This window comes from Eretmochelys imbricata, chromosome 2 (assembly GCF_965152235.1).
Source record: "Eretmochelys imbricata isolate rEreImb1 chromosome 2, rEreImb1.hap1, whole genome shotgun sequence".
Lineage (NCBI taxonomy): Eukaryota > Metazoa > Chordata > Testudines > Cheloniidae > Eretmochelys > Eretmochelys imbricata.
The window spans coordinates 138,255,398-138,282,543 of NC_135573.1; the positions used below are offsets into that span (position 1 = coordinate 138,255,398).

The following is a 27,146-nucleotide window of genomic DNA, read 5'->3' on the forward strand; positions in this document are numbered from 1 at the left end:
CCTGTGTTTTTCCAGCATTGAGGTTGCAAGTGAGAGTCAACACCGAATATAGAAACTGCTTTATTTTGCTATTCTTTTTCTCTTCCCTTTTGCACGTGCTTGACTTGTTTTGTTTTCAAGAAAAAAGGACCAGACTTTAGCAGCAGCAATAAGAGATCCAGGCTACTGTGAGCTAGTGTTAAATGGCTAAAAGTTGTTTTTTGTATTTCGGAATAATGTTCTGTTTTATAACAAATGTTTTAATAATATAGTTCAATTATGTCTGATTTAATGGCATTAGCACTTGCTTTTTGACGTTGTCTTCATAAGTCAGTGCTTCACATAAAGCAGTATCCATGCACGCCCCAATTTTGGGGAATGGGTTGGATGGCAAGCTGTACATGTGCATCTGTGAGGAGAGTATCAAATTTAGGAAAATGTTATTTGAAATTTGTTGGTACTAATTTAGTGAAAGTTAAACGTGCAGATGAATTTTCTGAGCCCCAATATATCCCCTGCCTAAAAACCAAATACAGTGGGATATCAGAGGAGTTAGGAGTCTATAAAAACAATCCTAATTATTGCTGCACTGCAACAGTGGTGGATTTTGTTTAGTTGACCTAAGCAGAAAGCATATTACGACTGACCAGCAATTCCAGGTTTCTGTGGCCTTCCTGTGACACTCTGGCAGCAAAAAGGGACTGTAAAGCTGGCTTACCTAGCCTCCTGAAGATGTCTCTGGATGGGAGAATCCAAAACAGTGGAGTGAACCATAGCTGCCTCTCTGGCAAAGCTTATTGCCACTTCCATTGTAAATGGCATGGTTGGAATGAAGCTGTGACACAGGTATCCCAGCTGCCAAAACAGCCCCTTGTTACTTAAGCCGCTGTAAATTGCGTGAGGATTGAGCTGGCCTCAAGCAGGGGAACACAAGGGTAGTGTAAAGTGACTTTTGCCCTCAAGAGGGTTAGATGATCTGGGCCTATATACAATACTGTATGTATACAGACACACAAAGATGTCAACAGAGCTCTGCATGAAATTCAGGGAGGTTTAGCCACAATTAATGTTTGCATGTTGTTTTAGGGCATCTCCTGGAATACTGTTCGCTACATGGTAGGTGAGATCCAGTATGGAGGCCGAGTGACTGATGACTATGACAAAAGACTGCTGAACACATTTGCTAAGGTCTGGTTCAGTGAAAACATGTTCAGTCAAGACTTCTGCTTTTACAAAGGATACAGCATACCCAAATGTACCACAGTGGATCAGTACCTTCAGTACATACAGGTTTGTACACTACCAAGCTCTTACCAAATGAAAACAATACTAATAAACACTCATCCAAGTTCTTTCTACCCTTCAGCATCTTCCTTTAGTTTTAGTCTAAGAAGATTTTTCTCCTGTCTGCATACTTGCCTGAATATCTGCTAATGAAGGAGTTATAATGCTGTTCCAGTAGTTCTACACTTTATTTTTCCTTTTAAGTCCCTTCAGAGAAGTACCGTCTAGAGAGACCATTGTCAAAGGAGAAATAGAGAATAGGAGTCCAGGCTCTTGGCACTTCCTCACAGGAGATGTTAGGAGAATCTGAAGTGGAAAATGACTACTCAGACATAAGGGGAAGTTGCATTCTAAGTAGTTGCAGTCAGTAGGGTTTGTGCTTGCACTAGGTTTTAGGAAGCATTGGATTCTTTGCATTGAAGACTGCTAATTGAGCATCACAGGATGACAAAATTAGGAAAATAAAGCTTTTTTTATTTTATAGGATAGTAACTGCTTTTATTCCTCTGGCTTTTTTACAGCTGGTATTTGTGAACTTTACCTCCAATTACAATTCTTTGTGTTTGATCATCTAGAGCCTGCCTGCTTACGACACTCCTGAGGTATTTGGGCTGCATCCCAATGCTGATATCACTTACCAGAGCAAGCTTGCCAAGGATGTGTTGGATACCATCCTCAGTATTCAACCTAAAGACAGTTCCAGTGGACGAGGCGAGACTAGAGAGGCGGTGGTAGCTAGATTGGCTGATGATATGTTGGAGAAGCTACCTAATGATTATGCACCATTTGAAGTGAGTTTATGAAATCCTGTCAGAAATCACATCTGCTCTGTCTTGCCTTATGTATGTGCAAAAAATCAAGAAAAGTCCCATATAATCTTCTTGAAAAGCTTTTGTGAATCCATTTACACTGACAAATGCTTTAAAAATATATACTGAGGAAGCCTGAATGGGATGTAAATGTTCATAGTGAAGATGCTAAAATTGTACTGATGGGACATTATTGATTTGCTAAAAATTAAACCACTTGTTGATTTTCCATTTACACTGAGGGAGATCAGCAGTTTTCATCAGCTAAACTAGGTAACATTGTGAGAGAAAACTTGTGCTGTCTTTGTAAATTAAAATTCCTAAATTTTGTTACTTTGCAGTTCAGCATAGAAACCGCAGATACTTGTAGTAATTTATTTTCATATATTATAGTGTTTCTATGGAGTGAATGGCTCACGGGATTGACAATGGTGTGGATGTGGGTGTGAGTGAGCGAAATATATATTTATATTTTATGTGTGCATGGAACTTTTCATCTTACCTACAGTGGTTCAAACCCAGGGAAGTTAACTACTGACTCAACAACTATGCTTAGTAGCCCAATTGCGATGAATTTGGTTTCAGTTATAGTTGCAATAGACACTTTCTCACACTGTGCAGAGGAAACACTGCCACTAACTTACCCTCCCCTAGCTAGCATCCGGGGAATCAGAATGGAGAATTTAGGAGGGGAGAGTGAACAGACAGGACCGTAGTGGCATATGCCTAGATGCACACGCTGCACAGTCAGTGTACATGTGCATGTGTGCACACTCTTATTGGCTGGGTTTGGCCCAGCTCTTTTCAAGTATAGTTATTCCCTTGTCCATTATCTTACTTGTGCTGTGTTCCATCAGGTCTGATGTAAGTGTCATCTCACAATAATTAGCACCAATGATGACAAACCTTCCAGAAATGAGGAGCCACCCGTTCTAATTTGAACTGCTGATCCAGTGACCTCCCACAGGCCTGTGTCTTGGCATCAGCTTAGCACACTGAAATTTCTGAGCTAATGATCTCACAGAAGCCTGAGCACTATCACCTCAGCAAGCCATAAAAGCTGAGATAGGAAACTTTTCTGAAGGTTGAGACTTGATATCCAATCAGAGCAGTACTTTTGAGCTCACAAGACTTGTGCTCACAAGCTCACAAGACTTTTGTTGTCCCCCCCAGAAAGTTTGTAGTGCTTAGGCTGAGGATTCACACATTTTTAAGCTTTCACACAAGCCCAAAAGCTAGAGGTGCTCAACCAGTAACCTCAGAGAGGGCTGACCCTCATCCCAGCAAGGTAGGAGGAGTACTTACCCAGTAACCTTAAAAAGCCCTGTGTCGCCACATAGACCCCAATGGTTAAATTGCTGAGCTAGCGAGTTTACAAAGCTTTGTCTCTTGTAATCTTTCTCAGGATGCTAGAGATGTCAAACTAGACATCTCACAAGTTTGACCCTTATCATCAGCTCAATAGGCTAGAGAGGCTGAGCAGGGTTTAAAGGGACAGTGTGGACAAGTGCAGCACCCCTTCCTCTGATAACACCTTCACTTCCTCTGTTGGGCATTGGAGAGCTCATCTCTGCCAGAGCTGCTGTTCTTCCTGCTTCCTGCTGTTCTTCAGTCAGCTTCTATTTTAGCACTACCATGTGCTTATGTGTTGGGTGTTCATGCTACTGTTTCAGCCACTTCTTTACATTTACCCTGAATGAAAGACAGAAGCTGTGCTCAAAGCTGCCTCGTCAATGGGAGGTGAAATTAGGACTCAGGAGGTGAATCGTATCAGGATGTGCACACTGCCCTGAAAGGTCATTATCAGGTTCATTTAAAAACAATTTTCCTTAACTATGTTATAACCACCATCACAGAGGATATAAAATGAAGTTTTAAAAATTAATTACATTTTCACTCTTCATGCTGATTTCTCATTTTGGCTTCTACAAAGTTATCATGAAAAGATGCAGAACTTATTTTTATTAGAATATGAGATTAATAGTGTGATCTCCTTTGACCCAAGTGGCTGGTCAAACTTTGTGGCCCTGTGCCTTATTTCTCCGTAGACAGAGAAAATAGTGACAGAATCAGGTATTTTCTTTGATGCAATATTGTTTATTTGCAAAGGTGATACACTGAGTTGTCTTTCCCTGAACACAGGGGGGAAAAAATCAGGAGACAGTTCTTTTGCTCACTGTTCCAAATCTGCCTTTCCAGCCAGTATGCATGTCCGACAAGCTTCCTCTCTTAGCTGCCTCCCAGGGTCATGTTACCAGTGCTTCTGTTGTGGTCTACTTAGCTTCCTGACAGATTCTCTCTCTCCTCTCTACTTTAGCACTACCATGTACCTATGTGTTGGGTGTTCATGCTACTGTTTCAGCCTCTTCTTTACGTTTACCCTGAATGAAAGACAGAAGCTGTGCTCAAACCTTACCATGGTTTAAGCCAACCCACAACAATACTATTAGAGTAGAAGGGTAGAGTTTTTGTGGCGTTTGGGCTTTTCCTTAAGTTCTCAAACTAGAGTCAGGTTTTGGTGCAGAGTTGCTCCCTGGGAACCGGGCATTGGTATTCAGGCTAAGATCTCTGAAAGAGGGAATTGTCTACAAGTTGCCGTGATACTTTCAGGGGTGGTGGGTAGAGTGTACATAAATTATGTCAGGAATATTCCTGGACTCCACATCACTGATGTCTCTTCCAATGGAGAGCTGACCAACAAGGGCCTTGTAATCTGCTACTGCTTGGGTCGGGGTGACAATACCTACCTAGCTGATTACCCTTACTTATAACCATCTAATGAAAACGATTTGATCTTTCCATATATTGGTATCTAACTTTGCCATAAAGTGAATTTTCTCTTGATTTCTCTGTGAATATCTACTTAGTTTGGCTTTCTCTTGACAGGTAAAGGAAAGGCTGCAGAAGATGGGACCATTCCAGCCTATGAACATCTTCTTGAGACAGGAGATAGACAGAATGCAGAGGGTTATCACCTTAGTGCGAAGCACTCTGACTGATCTCAAACTTGCCATTGATGGGACCATCATCATGAGTGAAAATCTGAGGGATGCTTTGGATTGCATGTATGATGCAAGAATTCCTGCCCATTGGGAAAAGGCAGGTGTTAAACTGTTTAGAGTCCTCGGTCAATGTTGCATTTTAAAGACTAAAAAAATGACATACTCAGATTATTAATCATCATTAATATCTAATATGTTAACATCCTTTAATTTAAAAAGGGTTAATGTATTTTGTTCGACCCCTTTTTGAAAATATAACCCTGAAGTGCTAGATCTCAGTGATAGAATGAAGTGCTAGATCTCAGTGATAATATGAAGTCATGGTCGTGACTGCATTACCAAATTTGAGAGAGAGCTTTCAGCCGAAGAGTGGAGTTATGGGATTGTACAGGGTGTAAAATAGGACAGAATCTGATCATATATCCCCCTTTCTTTGCCCCCTTTCTGACTTACTTTGAAAACTCCTTTTGGTCTAAAACTTCTCATACCTAGTTGGCCAGAGAAGAAATATTTTTTTCTGAAGTATTAGGTAAACTGTAGAAGGGCTGGCCATGCCATCTCAGGTAAGATTGAGTTCCATTTTATACTTAGTGCAGAGATTAATCCTCTTAGGTATGAAAAATACAATGTATCATGACTGCACTTTTTGGGTACAGAATGCATTTTCTGAGAATTTGTAAATCTGTTAATTTGAGTTTAAATTCTGGATCCATTAAGAAAATCAGTGTGTGTCCTTTTTATCTTATTGTCTAGAAACCCAGGGCAAGTACAAATGATATCTGGGCAAATAGCTGATTAGCTTGCCTAAAATTAGGTGATACAGCAGATAATTTGCCTGCACAGCATGTGAACAGCTCATTGTATTTTGATCCAGGTGATTAGGTAATATTTGGGTCTTGAGAGTTGTTTCAGTGGGGACCAAAAATGGATATTGGAGTCAGGCATTTCATTGATGCAGTTTTGTTTATTTACAGAGAATGTAGATATACTCATGTTTCCTTGATAACAGTAGGAACAAAACAGGAGACAGTTTCTTTTTTTCCAGACAAAAGACTATATTTTATATATACACACACACACACACATATACACAGTATAAGCCAATAGCTAACAGTGATAAAAGGAAATAACTTTCTATGCAATGCATAACTTGTGGAACTCACTACTACTATTAGGTTATTAATGATGCTGAATTCTTTGTGAGACTCAAAGTAGTAAGCCTCATTCCAGTCAGCACTCTATCCAGAAGTGCTCTGAGCTTTTCTCAGGATCATGCTGCAAGTGCTTCTTCAGCTGTCTCTGGGGTTTCCTTGCTGCCTTTCATGTATTTTTCCATGGTGTTTTTGTTCCTCTCTGTCACACACACCTCCACCAAACAATACAGTAACTCCTCGCTTAACATTGTAGTTATGTTCCTGAAAAATGCTACTTTAAGCGAAACAATGTTAAGTGAATCCAATTTCCCCATAAGAATTAGTGTAAATGGGGGGGTTAGGTTGCAGGGAAATTTTTTTTTGCCAGACAAAAGACTATATATATATATTATCATTGCAACATATATATACACACACAGTATAAGTTTTAAACAAACAGTTGAATACTGTACACTGCAATGCTGATTGTGAAGCTTGGTTGAAGTGGTGGAGTCAGAGGGTGGGATATTTCCCAGGGGATGCCTTAATGCTAAATGATGAACTAGCACTTGGCTGAGCCCCTCAAGGGTTAACACACTGTTGTTAATGTAGCCTCACACTCTACAAGGCACTACAAATGGAGGGAGGGGAGATAGCATGGCAGAGAGAGACAGAGACACACACCATGTGTGTGAGAGAGAGACGCGCATTGCCCCTTTAAGTACACTGACCCCACTCTAAGTACACTCCTTTTTAAGTAGATCAGCAAGTTGAGACAGCAGCTGTTGCCAGCAAGCTCCCTCCATCCTGAGCCTTGTCATGTCCCCTGCCCCTGCTCTGTGGAAATGGGGTACAGGAGTGGGAGGGGGCAGGGAACACCCTGAGATTAGCACCCCTCTCCTGCCCCCCTGCACAGCAAGCAGGAGGCTCCGGGGAGCAGCTCCAAGGCAGAGGGCAGGAGCAGCACACATCAGTGGCGGGAGGACAGCTGAACTGGCAGCTGAACTGAGCAGCTGTTACACAGAGAATTTAGGGGAGCTGATAAGGGGCTGCTGGTCCACCCTGGATCCAAGCCCCTACCAGCTGGCTCCAACGGGCTGCTCTTTCTGCAAGCAGTGGACAAAGCAGGCAGCTGCCAAACGACGTTATAAGGGAGCATTGGGCAACTTTAAACGAGTATGTTCCCTAACTGATCAGCAACATAACAATGAAACAACATTAACTGGGATGACTTTAAGTGGGGAGTTACTGTACTCAGTAACAATATGTTGAGCTCCCAGTGAAGCCCCTCCATCCATATAGCTCAGGTTCCTGACCAGCCTTGCATATAACTTTTGTTTAGGTGATGATTTCTATTGTTTCAGCTGTCTCTTTCCAGAAAGGAATTTAATAGCTTTCCAAAATTTATCCTGGATGAAGGGTGGCAGTTATGTCTACCAGCTTCCACAAGATTTCAGCCAACCCTAAGGATAATCGCATGAAGCCAAGATGATACTCATGTTGTTGCACAGTGTGTCCTTGAGCTTGCTGTTCTGGAACTTAACCATTTTCAGTGTTTTTATAATTCAAACTGATGCCAATCTATTGAAGACAGGGATTATCCTTAAATTCCCCCCCCCCCCCAAAAGATAGCAATAGCAGCTTCTTGCTTATGTTTTTGAGGCCTCTGAGGTCCTTTGGAATTATTCACTATGTGTATTTTGTTGACAGTCACACCAAAGCACCAACAGCAATGATAAAAAGATATATTTCACTGTGACATAGCTGGAACATAAGGGCTGAGGTAGCCTGAGTTACCTGTCCTGAACTTTGGAATAATCCTTCAAAGTTGGGGGCATGTGTTTTCTTATAATGGGCTTAATCACCTTTGTGATGGGAAAGGATACTGACCTATATCAGCGATTCCTGCTAAATTGACATACTGCCAAATACAAATGACACTTTTTCAAACATATAAACACCAGCTCACTTGCATTTCAGAATGTATTGCTCTTGATGTAAATGTTACCCATTGTCCTGTAGTGCTGTGGTGATAGAAGCTGATCTGGAATTAACTTAATCAAAACATGCCTGTGTGGTATTGATGCAGATATGGATGAATGCAGATACTTTCAGGTTCTATTAGGCTGATGTCTATTGGCTCAAAGATAGACCGAGAAAAAAATACTACTTGTGAACACAGTCACAGTGAGCTCTCAACAGCTGGACTTGACTAATGCTATTTAGACCTGGATTTCAATCCATATGAGCATTATTCATAATGTCTAAAGATTGACTTGAAAATAACTCACTGATAGTAGTAGTGAGTTCCACAAGTTATGTATTGCATAGAAAGTTATTTCCTTTTATCATTGTTAGCTACTTGCTTTCAGTTTCATCTACTATCTTCTTGTTCATATATTACGAGAGTCAAAGGAGTACTGATTTACCTTCTCTAAACCATTCACTATTTTAAACAAATGCTCCTATTTCTACAACATTGCAATACCTTCTGAAATGCAAGTGAGCTGGTGTTTATATGTTTGAAAAAGTGTCATTTGTATTTGGCAGTATTTCAATTTGGCGGGAATCGCTGATATAGGTCAGTATCCTTTCCCATCACAAAGGTGATTAAGCCCATTATAAGAAAACACATGCCCCAACTTTGAAGGATTATTCCGAAGTTCAGGACAGGTAACTCAGGCTACCTCAGCCCTTATGTTCCAGCTATGTTACAGTGAAATATATCTTTTTATCATTGCTGTTGGTGCTTTGGTGTGACTGTCAACAAAATGCACATAGTGAATAATTCCAAAGTACCTCAGAGGCCTCAAAAACATAAGCAAGAAGCCAAGCCTCCTTAATATGTTATGTTAAAAAACTATGCTAAATGCATGTTACTTACAAACACTCAGTAAGTGCCAGAACTAAGGTTGCCCGTGAAATCTTATTCATTCCTCATTGTGCACATCCATCCTGGACACTGAAAGGGGCAGAGTACCTGTGGAAAAAACAGACGTGATTGTGGAATTAACTTAATGCATTATGATTCCATCTTTAAATTTTCTGTGGAGTAGTCTGAGCATAAAATGGAAAAGCAGAGACTGAGTTCTAATCCCAGCCTGACGCTGGCTCCCTCTGTTAAATAACTTAGCTTCTCTGCCTCATCTTCATCTATCTCTGCTATGGAGGTATTTGGTATAGATCTTTGAAGATGGAAAATGCTATTCAAATACTATGTATTATCACTGCATAAGATTTTATTGAGACAGAGTCTTTTTAAGTCTGAAAATTCAGTCTTTTAGTGCCCAAGACAATTGTCAATTCTGTAAGTGACATGAAAGCAGCTTAATGAGTGTCTGATTTGTAGACAGCTTTATAGAAAAATGCAGTGCTTTGACATCTATGGATAAAAAACACTTGTTAGGTATTGTTTTAAATGTGGAAGGGGTCGAACTGAGGTTAATTTGGCACCAATTATTACTGGCATTTAATAACTTTTGAGTTGTTTGCTTTGCAACCTAAATACTATTTGTTTGTATGTAATTTCCTAGATACTTTTATTAAAAAGATAAAGGCAAATTATTTTATATACAACAACCACCATCAGCAGGGTTGGAAAAGTAAGATTTAATCATTGCAACACAGACTGCTACCCTTTGAGATACTGGACTAACTAGCAACAAGAGAAGGCTGTTACCTAGAAAGGTGGTTGGGCTTCTGGCATCATGTGCTGGAACCAGAGGGTGGTCAAGGGAAACTGAGGTAGGCTTTTTCCTCTACTCTGGGACTTGGAGGTGCTCCTGTACTCTGTGGTGCTTTCAGGGGAACTGCATTTTTTAAGGGCATATAACTTGGCCGAATTTGGGCAGATTTTCCTGGGGACTGCAGAAAGCACATACCTTACATGAGGTCCACCCACCTGCCAAATTTCAAGACCTTGTTCCGAAGAATGGCTATGTTACTATTGTTCAAAAAGAGGTGACAGAATTTTAACATAAGTAAAAAATAAAATAAAAAAATCCCTAGACTAGGTCTCAGAACAGACAATCCATTTTGACTGAAAGTTCAAAGAAAAACATTCAGCCTGAGAGAGACACTCAGCATGGAAACTTTCATCCCAAACAGTTAGTTTGATAAAGTTTTAATCAACTGAAATGTTGTCTTCAATGGGAAATGTCTGACCACCATAGCAACAGGTGTTGCTAGTAATCCTGTCTATAATAATGGCTATAGGGAGAAATTCTGGCCCTACTGAAGTCAATTGGATTTGTATCATTGTCTTTAGTAGGGCCAGAATTTCACCCTGAGATTGGTAATTCCAAATTTAACATTTCAATAGTCGTGTAATAATATGTCCCTAATACTTTGGGATATTTTCATTGATATGATAAATTAATTTGCATTGCTGTGATTACAAAATGTTGAAAGTTCTAAACATCTCCCTCCCCTAAAAAACACCTCTTTTATACCTGTTTCTAGGGGTCTTGGGCTTCCAGCACTCTAGGTTTCTGGTTTACTGAACTTCTGGAAAGAAACCATCAGTTTTACTGCTGGATATTTGAGGGCCGACCAAACTGCTTCTGGATGACAGGGTTCTTTAACCCTCAAGGATTTTTGACTGCAATGAGACAGGTGAATAGTTTTATTTTTATATTACCCTTTCAATAATATTCCTCCTTTATTATAGCTTGCATGGGAAGGCTGAGTGTGTGTGAGAGGGAATATTTTCTTTTGTGTATTGAACTCCTTTTCCCTCTTAGGGTTAGATTCTGCCTTTGACTACATTGGACATGTTAGAAGGGGAGCTAAGGGACAGCTGAAATCTCCAGGACAAATTTTTGCTATCTTAGCAGTCATACCTGCCATGTTACCCTTGAGTATGGTGCACTTTACTTCTACTCTTCTACTTCTACTTCATCTTCATGCCAAGGGCTGCCTTGGAGGGTCACTAGGAGGGAGTGGAGATCAGACATGGCAAACCCATGAAAAAAACACAGAAATTGGGCTTGTTTTTGGCTTAATTGGCTTGTGAGTTGCTTGTTGGCTAGTTTTTGGCTTGTAGCTTGTTTGGCTTGTTGCTTCTTTTTTTTGATCGGCTCCTGGCAAGGAGGGGCAAGCAGGGGCAAGAGTGGGGAGAGAGTTGGGGTGCACAGCAGGCCCACCACAGTCCCAGACTGCATGCTAGGGGGATCTAGTCACATAGAGTGTTGGGGTTCTTAGGGATTGTCTTGTTTTTGCCTTGTTTTGAAATGGGATTAGCTTGATTTCTGGCTTATTGTGAAAGTCAGGGTGCTTATTTACTGCATGAAAGTTGGCAACTGTGGTGGAGAAACTATGTTCTTCACTTGGGTTCTGAACAGCCCCTCTGTGAGGGTGCAAAGGGTAGGAAATCCTTGCACCCTTTTGTTCTTTCTCACTCTCACACAAGGTCTGCCCAGAGTCTAGCCCTTGTTCTCTGTCCTCTTCAGTGCTTAGCCCATCTGGGGAGTTTCCAGAAAAAATGAAGTTGGTCCTCTTTGTCACACCTGGACGTCAGGAGTTGAAGCAGAGCAGCTGCTCTCAGTGAAGAATGTGAAATTGTCTGTATGGAAGAGATATGTGCAATCTGTGAACATGGTGGTTATTGTGTTTCTGGCTAAAGGGTTGCCTGGAAGTTAAATCAGTTTGAGCTAGCTTTGGATTGTAGGAACCTAAAAGCTACTGGGTGTAGACAGCCATACTCAGTAGTTACTCAGTGGAGATATTAATTCCATTGAAGCATACCTCTTGGAATGTGGAATTAGGGTTTGTATAGCTGGGGGTATGGGGAATCTTTAGTTGGAAATCCCAGGACCTTTTAGGCAGGGAGAATCAAACAAAAAAAGTTTGAAATGCTTAAAAAGTTGAGATTTGGAGGAGAGGTAGGTCAGAGGATCTGCAGAGAAACAGACTGGACCACAGACCCCTGATGTTGTGGCATCAGGGGTAAGTGGAGGCCAAACTGAGGTAAGACCATATGCATGTAGTCTTTTTTGTTATTTTAATCCTTGTCTCTCTACTTGTAATGTTCCTTTGAATAAATAAATCATAGTTGCTTTGAATAAGCTGTCCTAAGTCACTACCATTTCTGCTTCGAGCGATTGCTCATGTGTATTCCACAATAGGAGTGTGTGCTCGCCACGTGCACCAGTGCCAGAAGACTTTCCCCTAGCAATACCCATAGTGGGGGAGCGCCCCCGGCAACCCCTAGAGTGTTGCCTGCCTGGCGTGGTATAAGGGGAGCTGCGCACTCCCCCCACCCTCAGTTTCTTCTTGCAGCCAGCGAAGGTGTGTCGAACTGCTCTGCTCCAGCTTTGCTGTAGCTCGTCTCCAGAACTGTTCGCTTATTCAGTGTTAGTACCTGTAGTTAGTTAGCTATTTAGTTAATTTAGTTAGTCAGTGAGCCCAAACTGGGGCATGCCCCGCACCCCGGGGTTTAAGTCATGCGGCTCTTGTAGTTGTTCTATGTCAAGAAGTGACCTGCATGCAGACTGTTTGCGCTGTTTGGGAGAAACCAATATCAGTGAAAGGTGCAAGATTTGCAAGTCGTTTAAGCCTCGGACCAAAAGAGAAAGGGACATTAGACTCCAGGCCATCCGACTCCAGGACGCCGTTCCGAACCAGTACCTGGCACCACGGCGTCGGTATGCAACGGAGTAGCCCGGCCCCTTCTGAACAGGCTGCTCCAGATGTCCAGATGCCATCCACGCCTGAAGCCCTCCAAGCAGCATGGGATGTTATGTCCATGTCGGCCCCACGCTCCAGAGGCAAGCCATTGGGATCTCCACAGTCGCCTCCGGCCCGGTACTGGTCTCGGTCGAGGGAATGTTCCCGATGCCATTCACCGCCCAGCGACCGCTCAGGGCAGAGTCCATGTCGATCACCGCTCGTCCTCAAGGAGCGAATATCGACAGGCCCACGGCAGGTATCACCAACAGTCCTTGTCTTGGAGGGGGTACTGCAGTGGGTCATGGCACAGTCGTTGATGCCTTTCCCGCTCAGAATCCCGCTCCAGGTCTCTACCAAGACATTGCAGCCCCAGGCGTCAATTGCCAGCTTCTCGCTGTCACGGGTCTGCCCGTCGAGGCCATTCGTGGAGCAGCTGTTACGGTTGGTACCAGTCCTCCACATTGAGATCGCGGTCCCATGGCCGTAGTAGATCCCGGCACCGCCACTCCTCCCGGTCCAGAGACAGCAGCAGATCTTACACCAGCCCAGTCTCCATTGACAGCCGTCCTTCGATGGGTCAGGCCAGCCAACCCGAACAGCCAGTCCCGCTGTTGCCACAGCAGGTGCAGTAGCACCGAGTGTCGTGGCCAGCCCAATGGTACCAGCGGGCACCGTGGCCTCCAGCAAAGCCCCTGGTGGGAGCTCGTTCTGTGGCCGGAGCTTCGGAAGCACCGTCGGCCTCCCTCTCCAGACATCCGAGAAAGGAGTCGGTGGGACGTACATTCTCAGCACCGTGCCCGGAGTCCAACCAGGTGGTGGACCCTCCAGTGCTGGCCGATACCCAGAGCACTGCACCGGCCTCCTCGCCCCGCCCGGAGAAGGTGATTGCAGCCCGCCCCACTCTGCCCTGCAGGAGGCCTTCAGGGCCCACCAAGAAATCTTAAAGAGGGTGGGAGCAAGCCTCCACCTCCAAGCAGAGGAGATGGAGGAGCCCTCAGACTCCCTATTTAACGTGTTGTCCCCATCAGCCCTGGGTAGGGTGGTCTTGCCTCTCCATGAAGGGGTGGCTAAGATTTCAAATGCCCTGTGGCAAACACGGGCCTCGTTGGCCCCTAAAAAGGCGGAACGCAAGTACTTTGTACCCCCTAAAGGGCATGAGTACCTGTATACCCACCCAGCGCCCAACTCCCTGATGGTTGAGTCGGTCAACCACAGGGAATGGCAGGGTCAGCCAGCCCCGACCCCAAAGAACAAAGACTCTTGGAGACTGGACTCCTTCGGAAGGAACATTTATTTGTCTTCGAGCTTCCAGTTACGAGTGGCAAATCATCAAGCTCTCCTGGACCGGTACGAATTCAATCTGTGGCGCTCCCTGCCCAAGTTTGAGGACTCCCCCCAGGAGCGCAATAGGAAGGAGTTCAGGACACTAGTGGAGGAAGGGACAGTAGCCGCTAGGGCATCCCTGCAGGCAGCGTCGGATGCTGCAGACATGGCTGCATGATAAATGGCCTCCACGGTGTCCGTGAGATGGGCGTCATGGCTCCTGCTCTCTGGGCTGTCCAGTGAGGCACAGTCCTCCATGCAGGATCTCCCATTCGATGGGAAGGCTCTGTTTGCGGAGGAAACAGATACAAGGCTGCATGGCATGAAAGACTCTTGCATGACCCTCCAGACTCTGGGCCTCTATGTCCTGGCTCCGGCAAAACCTAAGTTCAAGCTGCAGCAGACTCCTGCCCAGGCCGCCCTCCCGAAGTGTGAGGCTGCCCATAAGAAGCAGCGGGACTATAAGAGATGCCCTCAAAGGCAGTCTCGGCCTGTCCCCCAGCCTGGGTCGTCCAAGGGCAAGCAGGTGGGGAAAAGGCATTTTTGACAGGATGCTCATGGGCACCCCGCCAATCCTCACCAGGGATCCACCCCCAATAAAGCTACCCTTCTCCAACCGGTTGTGTGCTTTCCTCCCGGAATGGTCGCAGCTAAACTCAGACCAATGAGTTCTCAACGCCATCTCCTGGGGTTACACCCTCCAGTTTACTTCCTCCCTGCCCAACCACCCCCACCCCGTCCCTCTTCGGGGACCCCTCGCACGAAGCTCTGCTCGAGCAGGAGGTGGGGGGCCTCCTAGGACTAGGAGCGATAGAGGCAGTGCCTGAGGAGTTCATGGGCAAGAGGTATTACTCCCATTGTTTCCTTATCCCGAAGGCCAAAGTGGGGCTTAGGCCCATCCTGGATCTGTGAGGTCTGAACCAGTACATGGTGAAACTCAAGTTCCGCACTGTCTCCTTGGCCTCCATTATCCCCTCCCTGGATCCCAGGGACTGCCCTCGATCTACAGGACACGTACTTCCACATCCACATATTTCAGGGGCACAGGTGCTTCCTCTGTTTCGTGGTGGGACAGAATCATTACCCATTCACGGTCCTCCCATTTGGTCTGTCCACAGTCCCCAGGGTGTTTACAAAATGCATGTCGGTGATAGCGGCCTACCTTGGATGGCGGGGGGGTCCAGATATTTCCCTATATGGACGATTGGCTTGTCAAGAGCGCCTCCTGGTCACAGGTGAGGGATCACGTGGCGCTCTTCCTGTCCATGTGCACCACCTTGGGCCTGTTGGTAAACAATACCAAGTCCACATTAGTCCCGGTCCAACGCATAGAGTTTATCGGGGCGCTCCTGGACTCAGTGTCAGCCAGGGCCTCTCTCCCGCCAGATAGATTCGAGATCCTGAAAGGTCTCATCGACTTGGTTACAAGGTTCCCGGTGACAACAGGCAGAGTTTTTCTGCAACTCTTGGGTCACAAGTTGGCATGCATATACGTGGTCCGTCATGCCAGACTGAGGATGACACCCCTCCAGCTCTGGTTGGCCTCAAAGTTCTGTCAGGCCATGGACAGGATGGACAAGGTCCTCACCAGTAGGATCACCTCCCTACCATGGTGGTCCGCCCCAAACAACATGCTCCAAGGAGTCCTATTCAGGGCCAGGGCCCTGTCGTTGAAGCTGGTGTCCGATGCATCGGACCTGGATTGGGGGTCCTATGTGGGGAACTCTCAGATCCAAGTTCTGTGGTCAGCTCAAGACCCGACCTTACATATAAACATCAAGAAGCTCAGGGCGGTCCGGCTGGTGTGCATGGCCTTTTTCTCGCACCTGGAGGGTAAGGTAGTCAGGGTCCTCACGGACAACACAGCCTCAATGTTCTATATCAACAGGCAAGGTGGGGCCCGATCCTCTGCCACAAAGCCCTCAGGCTGTGGGACTTCTGTATAGCCCACAACATCCACCTGAAGGCTTTCCACCTACCTCCTGGAATGAGAGGACGGATTGCTTGAGCAGGGACTTTTCCTTGCAACACGAGTGGTCCCTCCACTTGGAATTGGCCCACCAGCTCTTCCAAAGATGGGGAACTCCCCAGGTTGACCTATTCAAGACTCGGCAGAACCAGCAATGCCCCTGGTTCTGCTCCGGGGGGGTCTGGGAAGGGGCGCTATCTCCTATGCCTTTCTCCTGTCCTAGTAGGGCCAGCTTCTCTACGCCTTTCCCCCCATTCCCTCTAATCAGCAGGGTCCTGGAGAAGGTAGACAGACAAGGCCTGGGTCCTCCTGATTGCCCCGGCATGGCCCAGACAGCACTGATATGGGACCGTCATGGGCCTGGCGGTAGCTCCGCCGTGGCCGTTGCCACTCCGCCCAGACCTGCTCTCTCAGGACCAGGGCTGCCTCCTCCATCCCAGCCTCGTGGCGCTTCACCTCACGTTGAGGCTGCTCAGTGGTTAGGCGGAGAGGAAAGGATGTGCTCAGAACAGGTTCAGCGCATCCTCCTTGAAAGTAGACAGCCCTCCACTCGCTGCGCTTATTTGGCGAAGTGGTCCCGGTTCTCTAGGTGGGCGGTGGACCAGGGTGTCTCCCCAGTGGCTGCCCCGCTCCAGATTATCCTTGATTACCTCCTGCACCTGAGGGCCCAGGGCTTGGCGCCCTTGTCAGTCAAGGTACACCTGGCAGCCATATCGGCCTTCCATCCTCCGATGCAAGGGCACACGGTATTTTTCTGTGCTATGACTGGCTGGTTCTTTTAGGGTTTGAACCATCTTTTTCCGTACTCTAGACCCTTGGTCCCACACTGGGACGTAAACATGGTGTTGTCTCATCTCACGGGGCCCCCGTTTGAACCACTGGCCACATGCTCCTGGTCTCACCTCTCATGGAAGGTGGCCTTCCTGGTTGCAATCGGATCAGACAGGTGAGTCTCAGAGCTCAGGGCCCTGACCTCCGAGCTGCCGTACATGGCCTTTCATAAGGACAAGGTCCAGCTCCGCCCACACCCTGCGTTCCTCCCAAAGGTGGTCTCTGCCTACCACATGGATCAGGACATTTTCCTACCAGTCCTCTGCCCCAAGCCTCACGTGTCCCGTGAGGAGTGCCGTCTCCACACGCTCGATGTGCTGTGGGCTCTGGCTCTCTACTTCGAGCGGACCAAGCCGTTCAGAAAGTCCTCGCAACTGTTCATCGCCTCAGCTGAGTGCGCGAGGGGCCAGCCGATTTCCACTCAGCGGCTTTCCATTTGGATCACTTCATGCATCCGCTCCTGCTATGAGCTGGCGGGTGTCCCCCCGCCACCCATTGTGAGGGCACACTCGACTCGGGTGCAGGCCTCGTCAGCTGCCTTCGTGACCCACATCCCCATCCAGGACATTTATAGGGCTGCCACGTGGTTTTCGGTTCACACGTTCACCTCGCACTATCGTCCCCCAAACCAGGGATGACGCCGGGTTCAGCAGGGCTGTCCTCTGTTCTGGGAACTTGTGAACTCCTACCCACCTCCAACAGATATAGCTTGGAATCACTATTGTGGAATACACATGAGCAATCACTCGAAGAATAAAAGACAGTTACCTTTTCCGTAACTGGTGTTCTTCAAGATGTGTCGCTCATGTCCATTCCACATCCCACCCGCCTTCTCCTCTGTCAGAGTTGTCTGGCAAGAAGGAACTGAGGGTGGGGGGGCATGCAGCTCCCCTTACACCGTGCCAGGCAGGCGCCACTCCAGGGGTCATGGGGGGTGCTCCCCCCTGTATGGGTACTGCTAGGGGGAAAGCTTCCGGCACCAGTGCTCATTACGGAAAAGTTAACTGTCTTTTCAAGCTGGTGGTCCTAAGCACCTAGAGAGAATTCTGTAGCAGGGTCTGAAACCAGTCGAGCTTGCAAAGGTAATACAATTCTTGCATACAGGAGATGCTGTAACCTGGTGATTCAGCTTAAAAGTGGGGTGAACTGCAGGATTCCACTCTTGAGAAGAGTGCAGATTTAGGTGTATCACTTGCAAAGGATGCCTATGGGAGTGAATGAAAGAGAGGTCAAAAGTACAATGCACCCCTGCACTGTAACATACTTTATTGCCTTTCTCCAGATCTGAAAGCTGGTAAGTAATCACTTTCCTCAGCAAGTATCTCCCCAAATCAAACAACCAGATGATATAAGAGGCTTTTATTATAAGATATGTTAGAAAAATCTTGGAATCAACAATGACCTTTTAAAATATATAGTGTAAATAATACACACAAACTGCACGCTTTAAGAAAAATTAAACACAAGTCAAATCTCGAAGGTTACCATGTTCCATTTTGTGCCTGGTTTATGGCAGAAAGTCTCCTTCCAGCCTTATATAGTGGAGTGACACACTTCATGCCCCAAAAAGGACAGAGTTCTCCAATAACAGAACTGCATGTAGTTCCAGAGAGTACATAACCATGTTGATTTAGGACTCTTTTACTCAATGATTATATGTTCACTTAATGTTCCCACTCTTCCAGGAAGCAGTCACTCTTAATGTTCGCACTCAGATAAGCCAGTTAGCCATATCATTGACTGGATGTTTTATGGCTCTCCTCCTAAGTCATAGTACTTACGTTAATGAGCTATAATGTTACAAATATAAAATGGAAAATCACACATACAGATAAATTAGTTCAGACCTCTGTTTAATAATATATCATCCAGGAAAAATCAGCCTAAATAGTCAGACTATTTTTTGTATGCTGTCCTGACCTTTAAGATAAGCTACCTTTCCCAGACCTGAGGAAGAGCTCTGTATAAGCTTGAAAGCTTGTCTCTTTCACCAGCATAATTTGTTCCAATAAAAGATATTACCTCCCCCACCTTGTCTTTCTAATATCCTCTGACCGATACAGCTACAACACTGCAAACTGACCTTTAAAAGGCAGACTTGTTTAACTCTGGTACCTTCTTACTGCATTTTTCATTATTTATTTATCTGGAAGGGAAAATGAATCTAAAAATGACTTGTGTCTCAAAAGTGAATTTTTTTTGGAGGGAGAAGAGTTGTTGGCAGCAAAATACTTAATTTGCTATGAAATGAACACCCTGCTGCTCAGCTAGAGGGAAATAATGCTGCTTTAATCATAGAGAGTACTGAGAAAAAGGTAAATATTTGCTTTGATGATAATTTAAAGTAATTACTTTTGTGAAAATGCAGTTCAAGGATGGCCCTTTATGCACTGAAATCATTGTCTGAAATCATAGGCCCTCTTCAAAATTTTACCCATAGTCTTCATTGTTGCTTTGAATAGGAAATAACTCGAGCCAACAAAGGGTGGGCACTTGACAGTGTAGCACTGTGCAGTGAAGTCACCAAGTGGATGAAGGATGACATCACAACTCCTCCCCCTGAGGGCGTCTATGTATATGGACTCTATCTAGAAGGAGCTGGTTGGGACAGAAGAAATTTAAAAATCATTGAGTCTAAGCCCAAGGTGCTCTTTGAAATGATGCCTGTCATACGGATTTATGCAGAGAACAACAGTAAGTGACTAGCTTCAGGTTATGCTGTATTTATAGCAGCTTAATTTTAATTTGTTTTACATATACTTGACCAATTGTTAATAATTCTTCAGAGCATAGTGGTGTTATGTTATTGCCTATCCATAATGCCATATATATATATATATATCAGTAGATCCTAGAAGCCCCCACAAAATATAATTATAATATATTATATTTTGGGGGGGCTTCTAGGATCTACTGGAATACAATCAGGATTTGAAGTCGTATTTCATGAATAGTAATAGATGGTCCCTGCCTTGAAAACTGACCCTCTAATTAGGTTATAAACATATGTCACAATACTGTTGTTGTTGCTGTATTTTTGGAATATATGCAATTACAAATGATTCCTAACCTTCTTTACCTCTGGAAGACTGTAGCATTTTGTCTTCACTTCCAATACGCTTAACCATTATATTACATATTTCTCAGTGTATAACAAAATGTATGTTTAAGACTCAGGATTCTGGTCTACCCCAGTAGTGGTGTTACAGCATAACAGTGGAAGCAAAAACCATTTTATCTCCTCCCTACACAGTTTTTTGGACTACCTAAAATACTGAAGTGCATTGTAAATTAAGTAGGAATCCTTTTTTTCATTGAATATTTGTCTGATAGTCCAAAATATCAGTGGAGCTACATGTATAACTTAGGCTTCTTTACAAGAATGAAGCTCCAACTCTGCAATAGGGTTGTTAGGGCTGACCCTAGACCAAATGGCGCCCCCAGCAAGGAGTGTCTTCGGCGCCTCCCCTCCTCCATTTGTTAAACATTTGAATACCTTATTTTTTATTGCATTTGTATTCCATTTCATGACTTTGATGCATGATTTGCATGCATGATTTATCCCTGTCATGTAAGACAATAAATTTGCATGCTAGAATCTGTAAATCGGTATTTATTATAAGTCCTCCCCCCCAAAAAAAGTTTCCTCTAAGCTTATAGAAACTTTTTAATGTTAAGAGTAACTTAAATGTACTAACATTAAGTAATTGAACTATGCACCAATATTGGGTGGACCAGTGTTATAGTGTTACAGTAGGTGATAGTAACAAATCTTACTGTAAATGGTATCTTTTCACTGTGACTAATGTTGGGAGTGAAGTCCATTATTATGGTGTAATCCTTTGCTTTGTTGAGCCGTATCAATATGTTATCAAGCACCTTCCTTGCCATAAGGTCGGTCAATTATCTTTGAATTGTTTTGCTGCAGTAATGGTTCATAGCTTCTTTATGAACTACTCAGAGTAGGTGTTCACGCATGACATCGTCATATTTCCCAAGGAGCTCTACCAACCGTAGAAATTACTAATATGTTCAGTGAACAACTTATCCGACGAGCCCCGGAAAGCCAAATTATTCTTTGCAAGGAAAAGGGTAATTGAGATCAGATGCTGTAGCATGTTCCTCCAGTGTTGGATTTCTACATTAATAATGCACTGGTTTTCTGCGTCTATGCATTTGTTCAGCTTGAGCCTGGACTTGACCTCCATCCATTTGGAGTAGGCTGTAAAATGGCCAGTTGTTGCTTTTCATGTTGCTTCAGAGCATCAACTAAGTTATGCAAGTAATTGTACCTGGAAAGAACAAGCAATGATTTCACATTTTTGTCAAATATTTTGCAACAAAAACAGAACGCCTTGTGAGATGATTTTGAGTAAATTAGCCAAAGCTGATTCAGTTTCTTAACATTTTCAAGCACTCTTTTGCAGTTTGACTTTGAGAAATGTTGCTTCTGCTCATTTATTAGAAATGTCATATCCTCAGTTTTGCCGAGCCTGTTCAAAATTGTACAATAAATATCGGCACAGTTTAGGATCGCCAGCCATAAAGCAGGATCTGATGCATAGATTTGTGGTGTGCAATTTTTCTCACTGCTGTTTCTGTCACCATGAGAGGCTGATTCTTTTTTATTGTTTCTCTCCTTTTCATGTGAGCCACATTCTTCTTTGTCATCAATCTCCTTTATGCCACCATTCCTTCTCTTCAGGTAAATCTGCTAATTTCTTAGAAATAGGACTGCTATCATTTACGCTTCGCTCCTCAATTTCTTCTGCACTGGGACGATCACTATTGCCTAAAGCCCAGTCTATGTTGTTCTGTTCCAGATATTTTCCCCTCAAATTTGTCCCTTGCTGCAAACTAGATTGCAATTGAGCTTTTTGGTTCCTATACTGAACTCCTGAAGGCTTCTTTGAGGGCATCTTTTATTTTCTACAGGAGAAAACACAGTATTAGGAGAGCAAAAGTCTATGTTCTGCAGTGGTAGAAAGTCATCAAACATTACATGTTAAGCATGGCAAAAGAAGTAACAGTAGTTCTTTTATATTGTTGCGTAGATAGGGGTTTGATAGATATCTCTGGCGTCTCATTAAATATGTCCTTTTTTAGTCGCTAATTACACTCTTCAAGTTTTAAAACACAAGTACACTTTCACAATTACACAGTAAAACAAAGTTCACAGTATCACAGCTGGGCTCTCACGTCACTTCACTTCATTCTTATATCTTACTGACTGACTGGAGACTCCCCACCCCTTATATACCCACGAGGGCATGGCTGACAACATCCTAAGAGATTCAAGGAAAAGGTAGTTTTCAGAAAGTTGGGAAGGTTCCATGAGATTCTACAGAGGTCCAGAACATTCTGGTTAGTGAAAAATTAATCCACATATGGAATACCTGAAACATTTTTCTTCAAACATTCTATTTTCCCTTTTGTTGCTAACAACAAAACCAGCACCCTGAGCCCAGTAACCTAGGTAGTTGCCTTGATTACCTGCCCCTAAATCTGGCCCTGAGAACACATGCTAGTATTCACATGGTAGTATTCATCCTGAATACTACAGGAATGAACTGATTTAACAACGTTCTTAGGAACCACTGTGTTATACCTAGGTGTTGATTGTACACATAAATGCCGCAACCCTGATGTTCTGTGGAGGGGATTTGCTTGAGCAAACAGAAGCCAAGTGAAAGGATAGAAAAGAGCTAGTGAAGGATGACATTTGGGGTCACCAAAGAGGAAAAGACATGTCAGAATAGAGTGCAGACTAATAAGCTGGAGAACAGAAGTCGAGGCCATTCTGCTTTGTGGAACTGAATTTTTAATGTTTGCAAATAAAGGAGGCAGTAGGAAATCAAATCCCACAGAAAACAGCTGAAAACATATCAAATCATTTAGCTGTTAGAGACAGTCTGCTTACAGGCTATGTTTCCTGTGCTTTGCTATCAGAATTCCATGTTTATAGCTTATCTTCTCTGACAGTACGTGGCATGCTCTTTTTGTGTATGTCATTTGCTTAACCAAGTGTAACATTCCAAATGCCTATAATATGCAGTTTATCAGTATTTTCAGTATAAATTACTATTTGCAGGAGCTTACAACCTAACCATAAAAATTATTTCAAACTGATTGACACACAGGATCTCAGCCTGGGAACAATTTAACACTAAATTGAATGAATCTGTTTAGCACAGTTTGAACTCTACAGATGTTTGGGAAGAAAGAAATAGAAGTCTTATTATCATAAACTGTATTACTTACAAAAAGACAATTTGATAGACAAATAAGGCTCTGATCCTGTAAGCTGAAAACAATCATTATTATATTAAAAAGCAAATTAAAAACCAGCTGAGATACTGAATTACAAACACTTATATAGTAATCAAACCTGGAATATTTTGTCCCAGTTTTACAGTGAAGAATATCGGTTGACAATGCATACTTCTGCAGCGTGTAAATAATTTAATTGTACTGAAAAAAATCTCTTACTAATGGTATTTCAAAATAGATTAATAGATTTTAATAAGGTAATTTTCACATCTTGATGTGTCAGCATGAAACATTCAAAAATAGAAAAGTTGAGTGGAAGGGTGAAACTGCCAGCATCCTAGTCACTGCAGGGTGCTCATTTAAACTTCTTACTCTGTCAAAGTACTGTAGTTTAATACTAAATCCCAAACTTACAAGAGCTCCACATGGTACTGTATGTGATATGTTTTGAAAATAGGAGCAAAAAAGTGAGCAGTGTGTTATTAACTGAACTTCCTTTGCTTTTGTTGAGAAGAGCTATCTGCTGCTGAACTTTGACTTGATGTATTTATATTTCTGTTAAGGTTGTGCTCTGCTCTCTAACATCCTATCTGTTCAGCCTCATTTCCCAGGGCATCTTTTCATGTGTGTTTTTTCCTCCATCTTCCTAGCTTCAAAAGATCCTCGTCTGTACTCATGTCCAATCTACAAAAAACCACTTCGAACAGACCTGAATTACATTGCTGCTGTGGACCTTAAAACCGTCCAGCCTCCAGAGCATTGGATACTGCGTGGGGTAGCACTTCTGTGTGATGTCAAGTAATGTTAAATCAATCTTCACTTTCCCCCTCAGTGTTTCTCACCAGGATTTTAAGAGATTTTTTTCTGCACATAATTTTAACATGAACATTAATGAGGAATGAACCTGATGATGGATCACAGATTTTTCTTTTTGGTAGTTGTCCTCCTCCTGTATTCCACTCCTGCTTTATCTATTAGAAGTTAGTTAGTGGGCTAAAGACATGTACTAAAAGATAAGCCTCTTGGGACTGGATGGCTCAAGTGACTGACTATACCCCCTCCTTGTCACCTCTCAGGGCTTGTTTTCACTAGAAAATTGGGTCATTTGAACAAATGCTGTGTTAAACACAACATTGCCATGACTGTAAATGGGCTGGCTATCTTAAGCATTGTCAGCTGGTCATGGCTAATGCTGTCCTTCCAGCCATGCTTATCTGCAACTAGATTAAAGTGTTAAGCACACAAGTCCTGTCAATGCTGACAGCTAAGGTGTGTTAAACATTGTGTTAGTTAGCGCAACTTCTCAATATCGTATTCCAAATTACTCAGTTTTCTAGTGAGGACCAGTCTGAATCCGGCCCTAGGTCAGTGCTAAATGCAAAGTGGTATGCAGTCTGATTGCTGCTTGGTGGTTTGTGTGAAATGACTTGGTAGCGTCAGTCCAATTCCTACCTGGACAGGTGTGCAAATCACAGAGGCTATCACCCTAACAAATATGAATCTCATGGGAGTCTCAGCAGAGAGGGTAAAAATGGAATGGGCATTCATTCTTTTAGCACCTAGAGGTAGGGAGGCTGTTAGTTCAGTGTGGGAAGCTAGCATTTCCTCCTTATGCCTTACTTAACATACGACTTTGCTGTCATTCTGGCTCAGTAATGCACTAAATTCATTTAAAAATTGTTTACCAGAAAAGTCTTATTTTCTATTCTGAGAACTGTGGGCCATGAGTATTTGGAGTATTCTCATAAAACCAGAACTAGGGGTCCCAAATTAAATTAATAGGCAACAGGTTTAAAACAAACAAAAGGAAGTAATTCTTCACACAACGCAGAGTCAACCTGTGGAACTGTTTGCCGGAGGATGTTGTGAAGGCCAAGACTATAACAGGTTTAAAAAAAGAACTAGATAAATTCATGGAGGATAGGTCCATCAATGGCTGTTAGCCAGGATGGGCAGGGGTGGTGTCCCTACCCTCTGTTGGCCAGAAGCTGGGAATGAGTAACAGGAAATGGATCACTTGATGATTACCTGTTCTGTTCATTCCCTCTGGGGCACCTGGCACTGTCCGCTGTCGGAAGACAGGATATTGGGCTAGATAGACATTTGGTCTGACTCAGTATGGCCGTTCTTATGTTGGAGGGAAAACTTTATGCAGGGTACCAACATTAAGGCCACCATTGTTACTTTTGCTTTGCTCTCATTTTGCAGCATTTTGCTTTCATGTCCCCTCCTTTTCTATCTTCCTTCCTTTTTTTCTGCCTGTCTTACTGCAGCCTTGTTGACTTTTCATCTACCATAGAAACATTTCACAGTGGGAGCTGGCTGCAGGGAGAAATGTAGGCAATACTAGTCAGTTGCACTCTGTCTTCACATATAAAGTGCCTTTGTTTTTCAGCACAGAGCTCTTGGATCTTTGTTGAGGCTGGTCAGTTGTCTCATGGTCGTCTGCAATAGATCAAGGTCACATGTGGGAGACTACTGCTTCAGTAGTAGCAGGAGCTCTAATACATAACAGGATGGGCCAACAGTGCACAGTGGATCTGCCTTACATAAATGCTTTGGGGAAAAAGCAGGTTTTCATTTCAACACAAGGAAGCATTTGGTGGAGGTTTGATTCTGTTTTTGTTTCAGTAGATACATAATTTGATCTTATATAAAAATGTAAAAAATATTGCATCTCTTTTCATTGATGATCTAAGGACAACCTTTCACAGTATTACAAAACAAGTATTAAAAACCTATTTTAGAATGGTTGTATTTGGTGTTTTAATGGGGAAGGGATACTTGTAACATTTCACTTCTATAATACAATCACACTGTTTCACTTCAAAATGTACATTATTAATTTACTAATATCTTAAATGTTAGTCGATATTCAATAACTCGGAGGAACCTGAATGTATTTTATTTTTTGCAATATTTCATGGTGTAGTGGAATCTCTACGGGCAAGGCTGCTAGAGATCCCTAATACTTCAGTCACACTGTCTGTGTATTAATATGGCTGTGTGTAGATTGTATCTGCAACACGCTCAACTATAGGAGGATAAAAGGATTAATATTGCACTGCTGCAATATTAGTACATGTAAGTATGATTCTGAACCCCCTCCATCCTAAATCCTTCGATTTATTTAAACACTTGTACTGGCCAGAGCATAGTTAAGGGAAATGCTTACAAACTTGGCAATTTCTGGCTGTTTTATTTAACATTGTTAGCATCATGAAACTTTAGAACTCAGTTATGCAAACAAGAAGCATGAAGTTGGGTGGTGATGTAACTTTCATTTTTTGACTACTAGAGAATCTAACTCAGTTTTCAGTATCATGTTTTTCCTCTTTCCTATCACCTTTGCTGCTTCTTTTCAAGCTCCACCTCCTTGCACTTTGTCTCCTTCTAGTCAATACCCTCCTCTCCTCATTCTTTATCTCCTTCCCCAGTCTTCCATCTCCCTCCTGTTCTGCTCTACTCTTTTGCTGTTCTCTCCTCCCTCTTAATTATGTTTGGTTTTGCTGTACATTTTTTTTTTGCTGCACACCATATACATGATCTACAATAACAGCTAAGTTAGCGTTCAACGTCAATAGTGTATATAGACAAAGGAAAAACAGAAAATGTGTATTCTGAAGTGATTTGAAATTGTTGAGGTGAATATGGTTTGTGAAGCATGCAAATAGGTAACATAAGACTTTGATGGCCTTTCCTTATAAATTGAATAATTACTCATATATCCAAACACAAGGAAATGAGTTTAAGGAGCATTAACCAGCACCTCAAAAGCCAACAGAGGAAGGGAGAAAGGAGGGAGAGGGAAGAAGGAATGCTTCCAGCTTTTAACTAATTTCTATGGCCAGACTTGGGTTTTGCGGTGTTGGCCGCA

General features: G+C 43.4%; 1 protein-coding gene across 1 annotated transcript in view; it reads left to right on the forward strand.

The window, feature by feature from the left end:
- The window catches only part of DNAH5 (dynein axonemal heavy chain 5), a 308,983-nt gene that overhangs the window by 272,286 nt on the left and 9,551 nt on the right, over positions 1 to 27,146 (forward strand). Inside the window, exons 74-79 of the mRNA XM_077809166.1 lie at positions 1,066 to 1,269; positions 1,839 to 2,054; positions 4,959 to 5,171; positions 10,669 to 10,821; positions 19,462 to 19,693; positions 23,920 to 24,067. Coding sequence (XP_077665292.1) covers positions 1,066 to 1,269; positions 1,839 to 2,054; positions 4,959 to 5,171; positions 10,669 to 10,821; positions 19,462 to 19,693; positions 23,920 to 24,067 — 1,166 coding nt within the window. The remainder of the gene's footprint in view (positions 1 to 1,065; positions 1,270 to 1,838; positions 2,055 to 4,958; positions 5,172 to 10,668; positions 10,822 to 19,461; positions 19,694 to 23,919; positions 24,068 to 27,146) is intronic.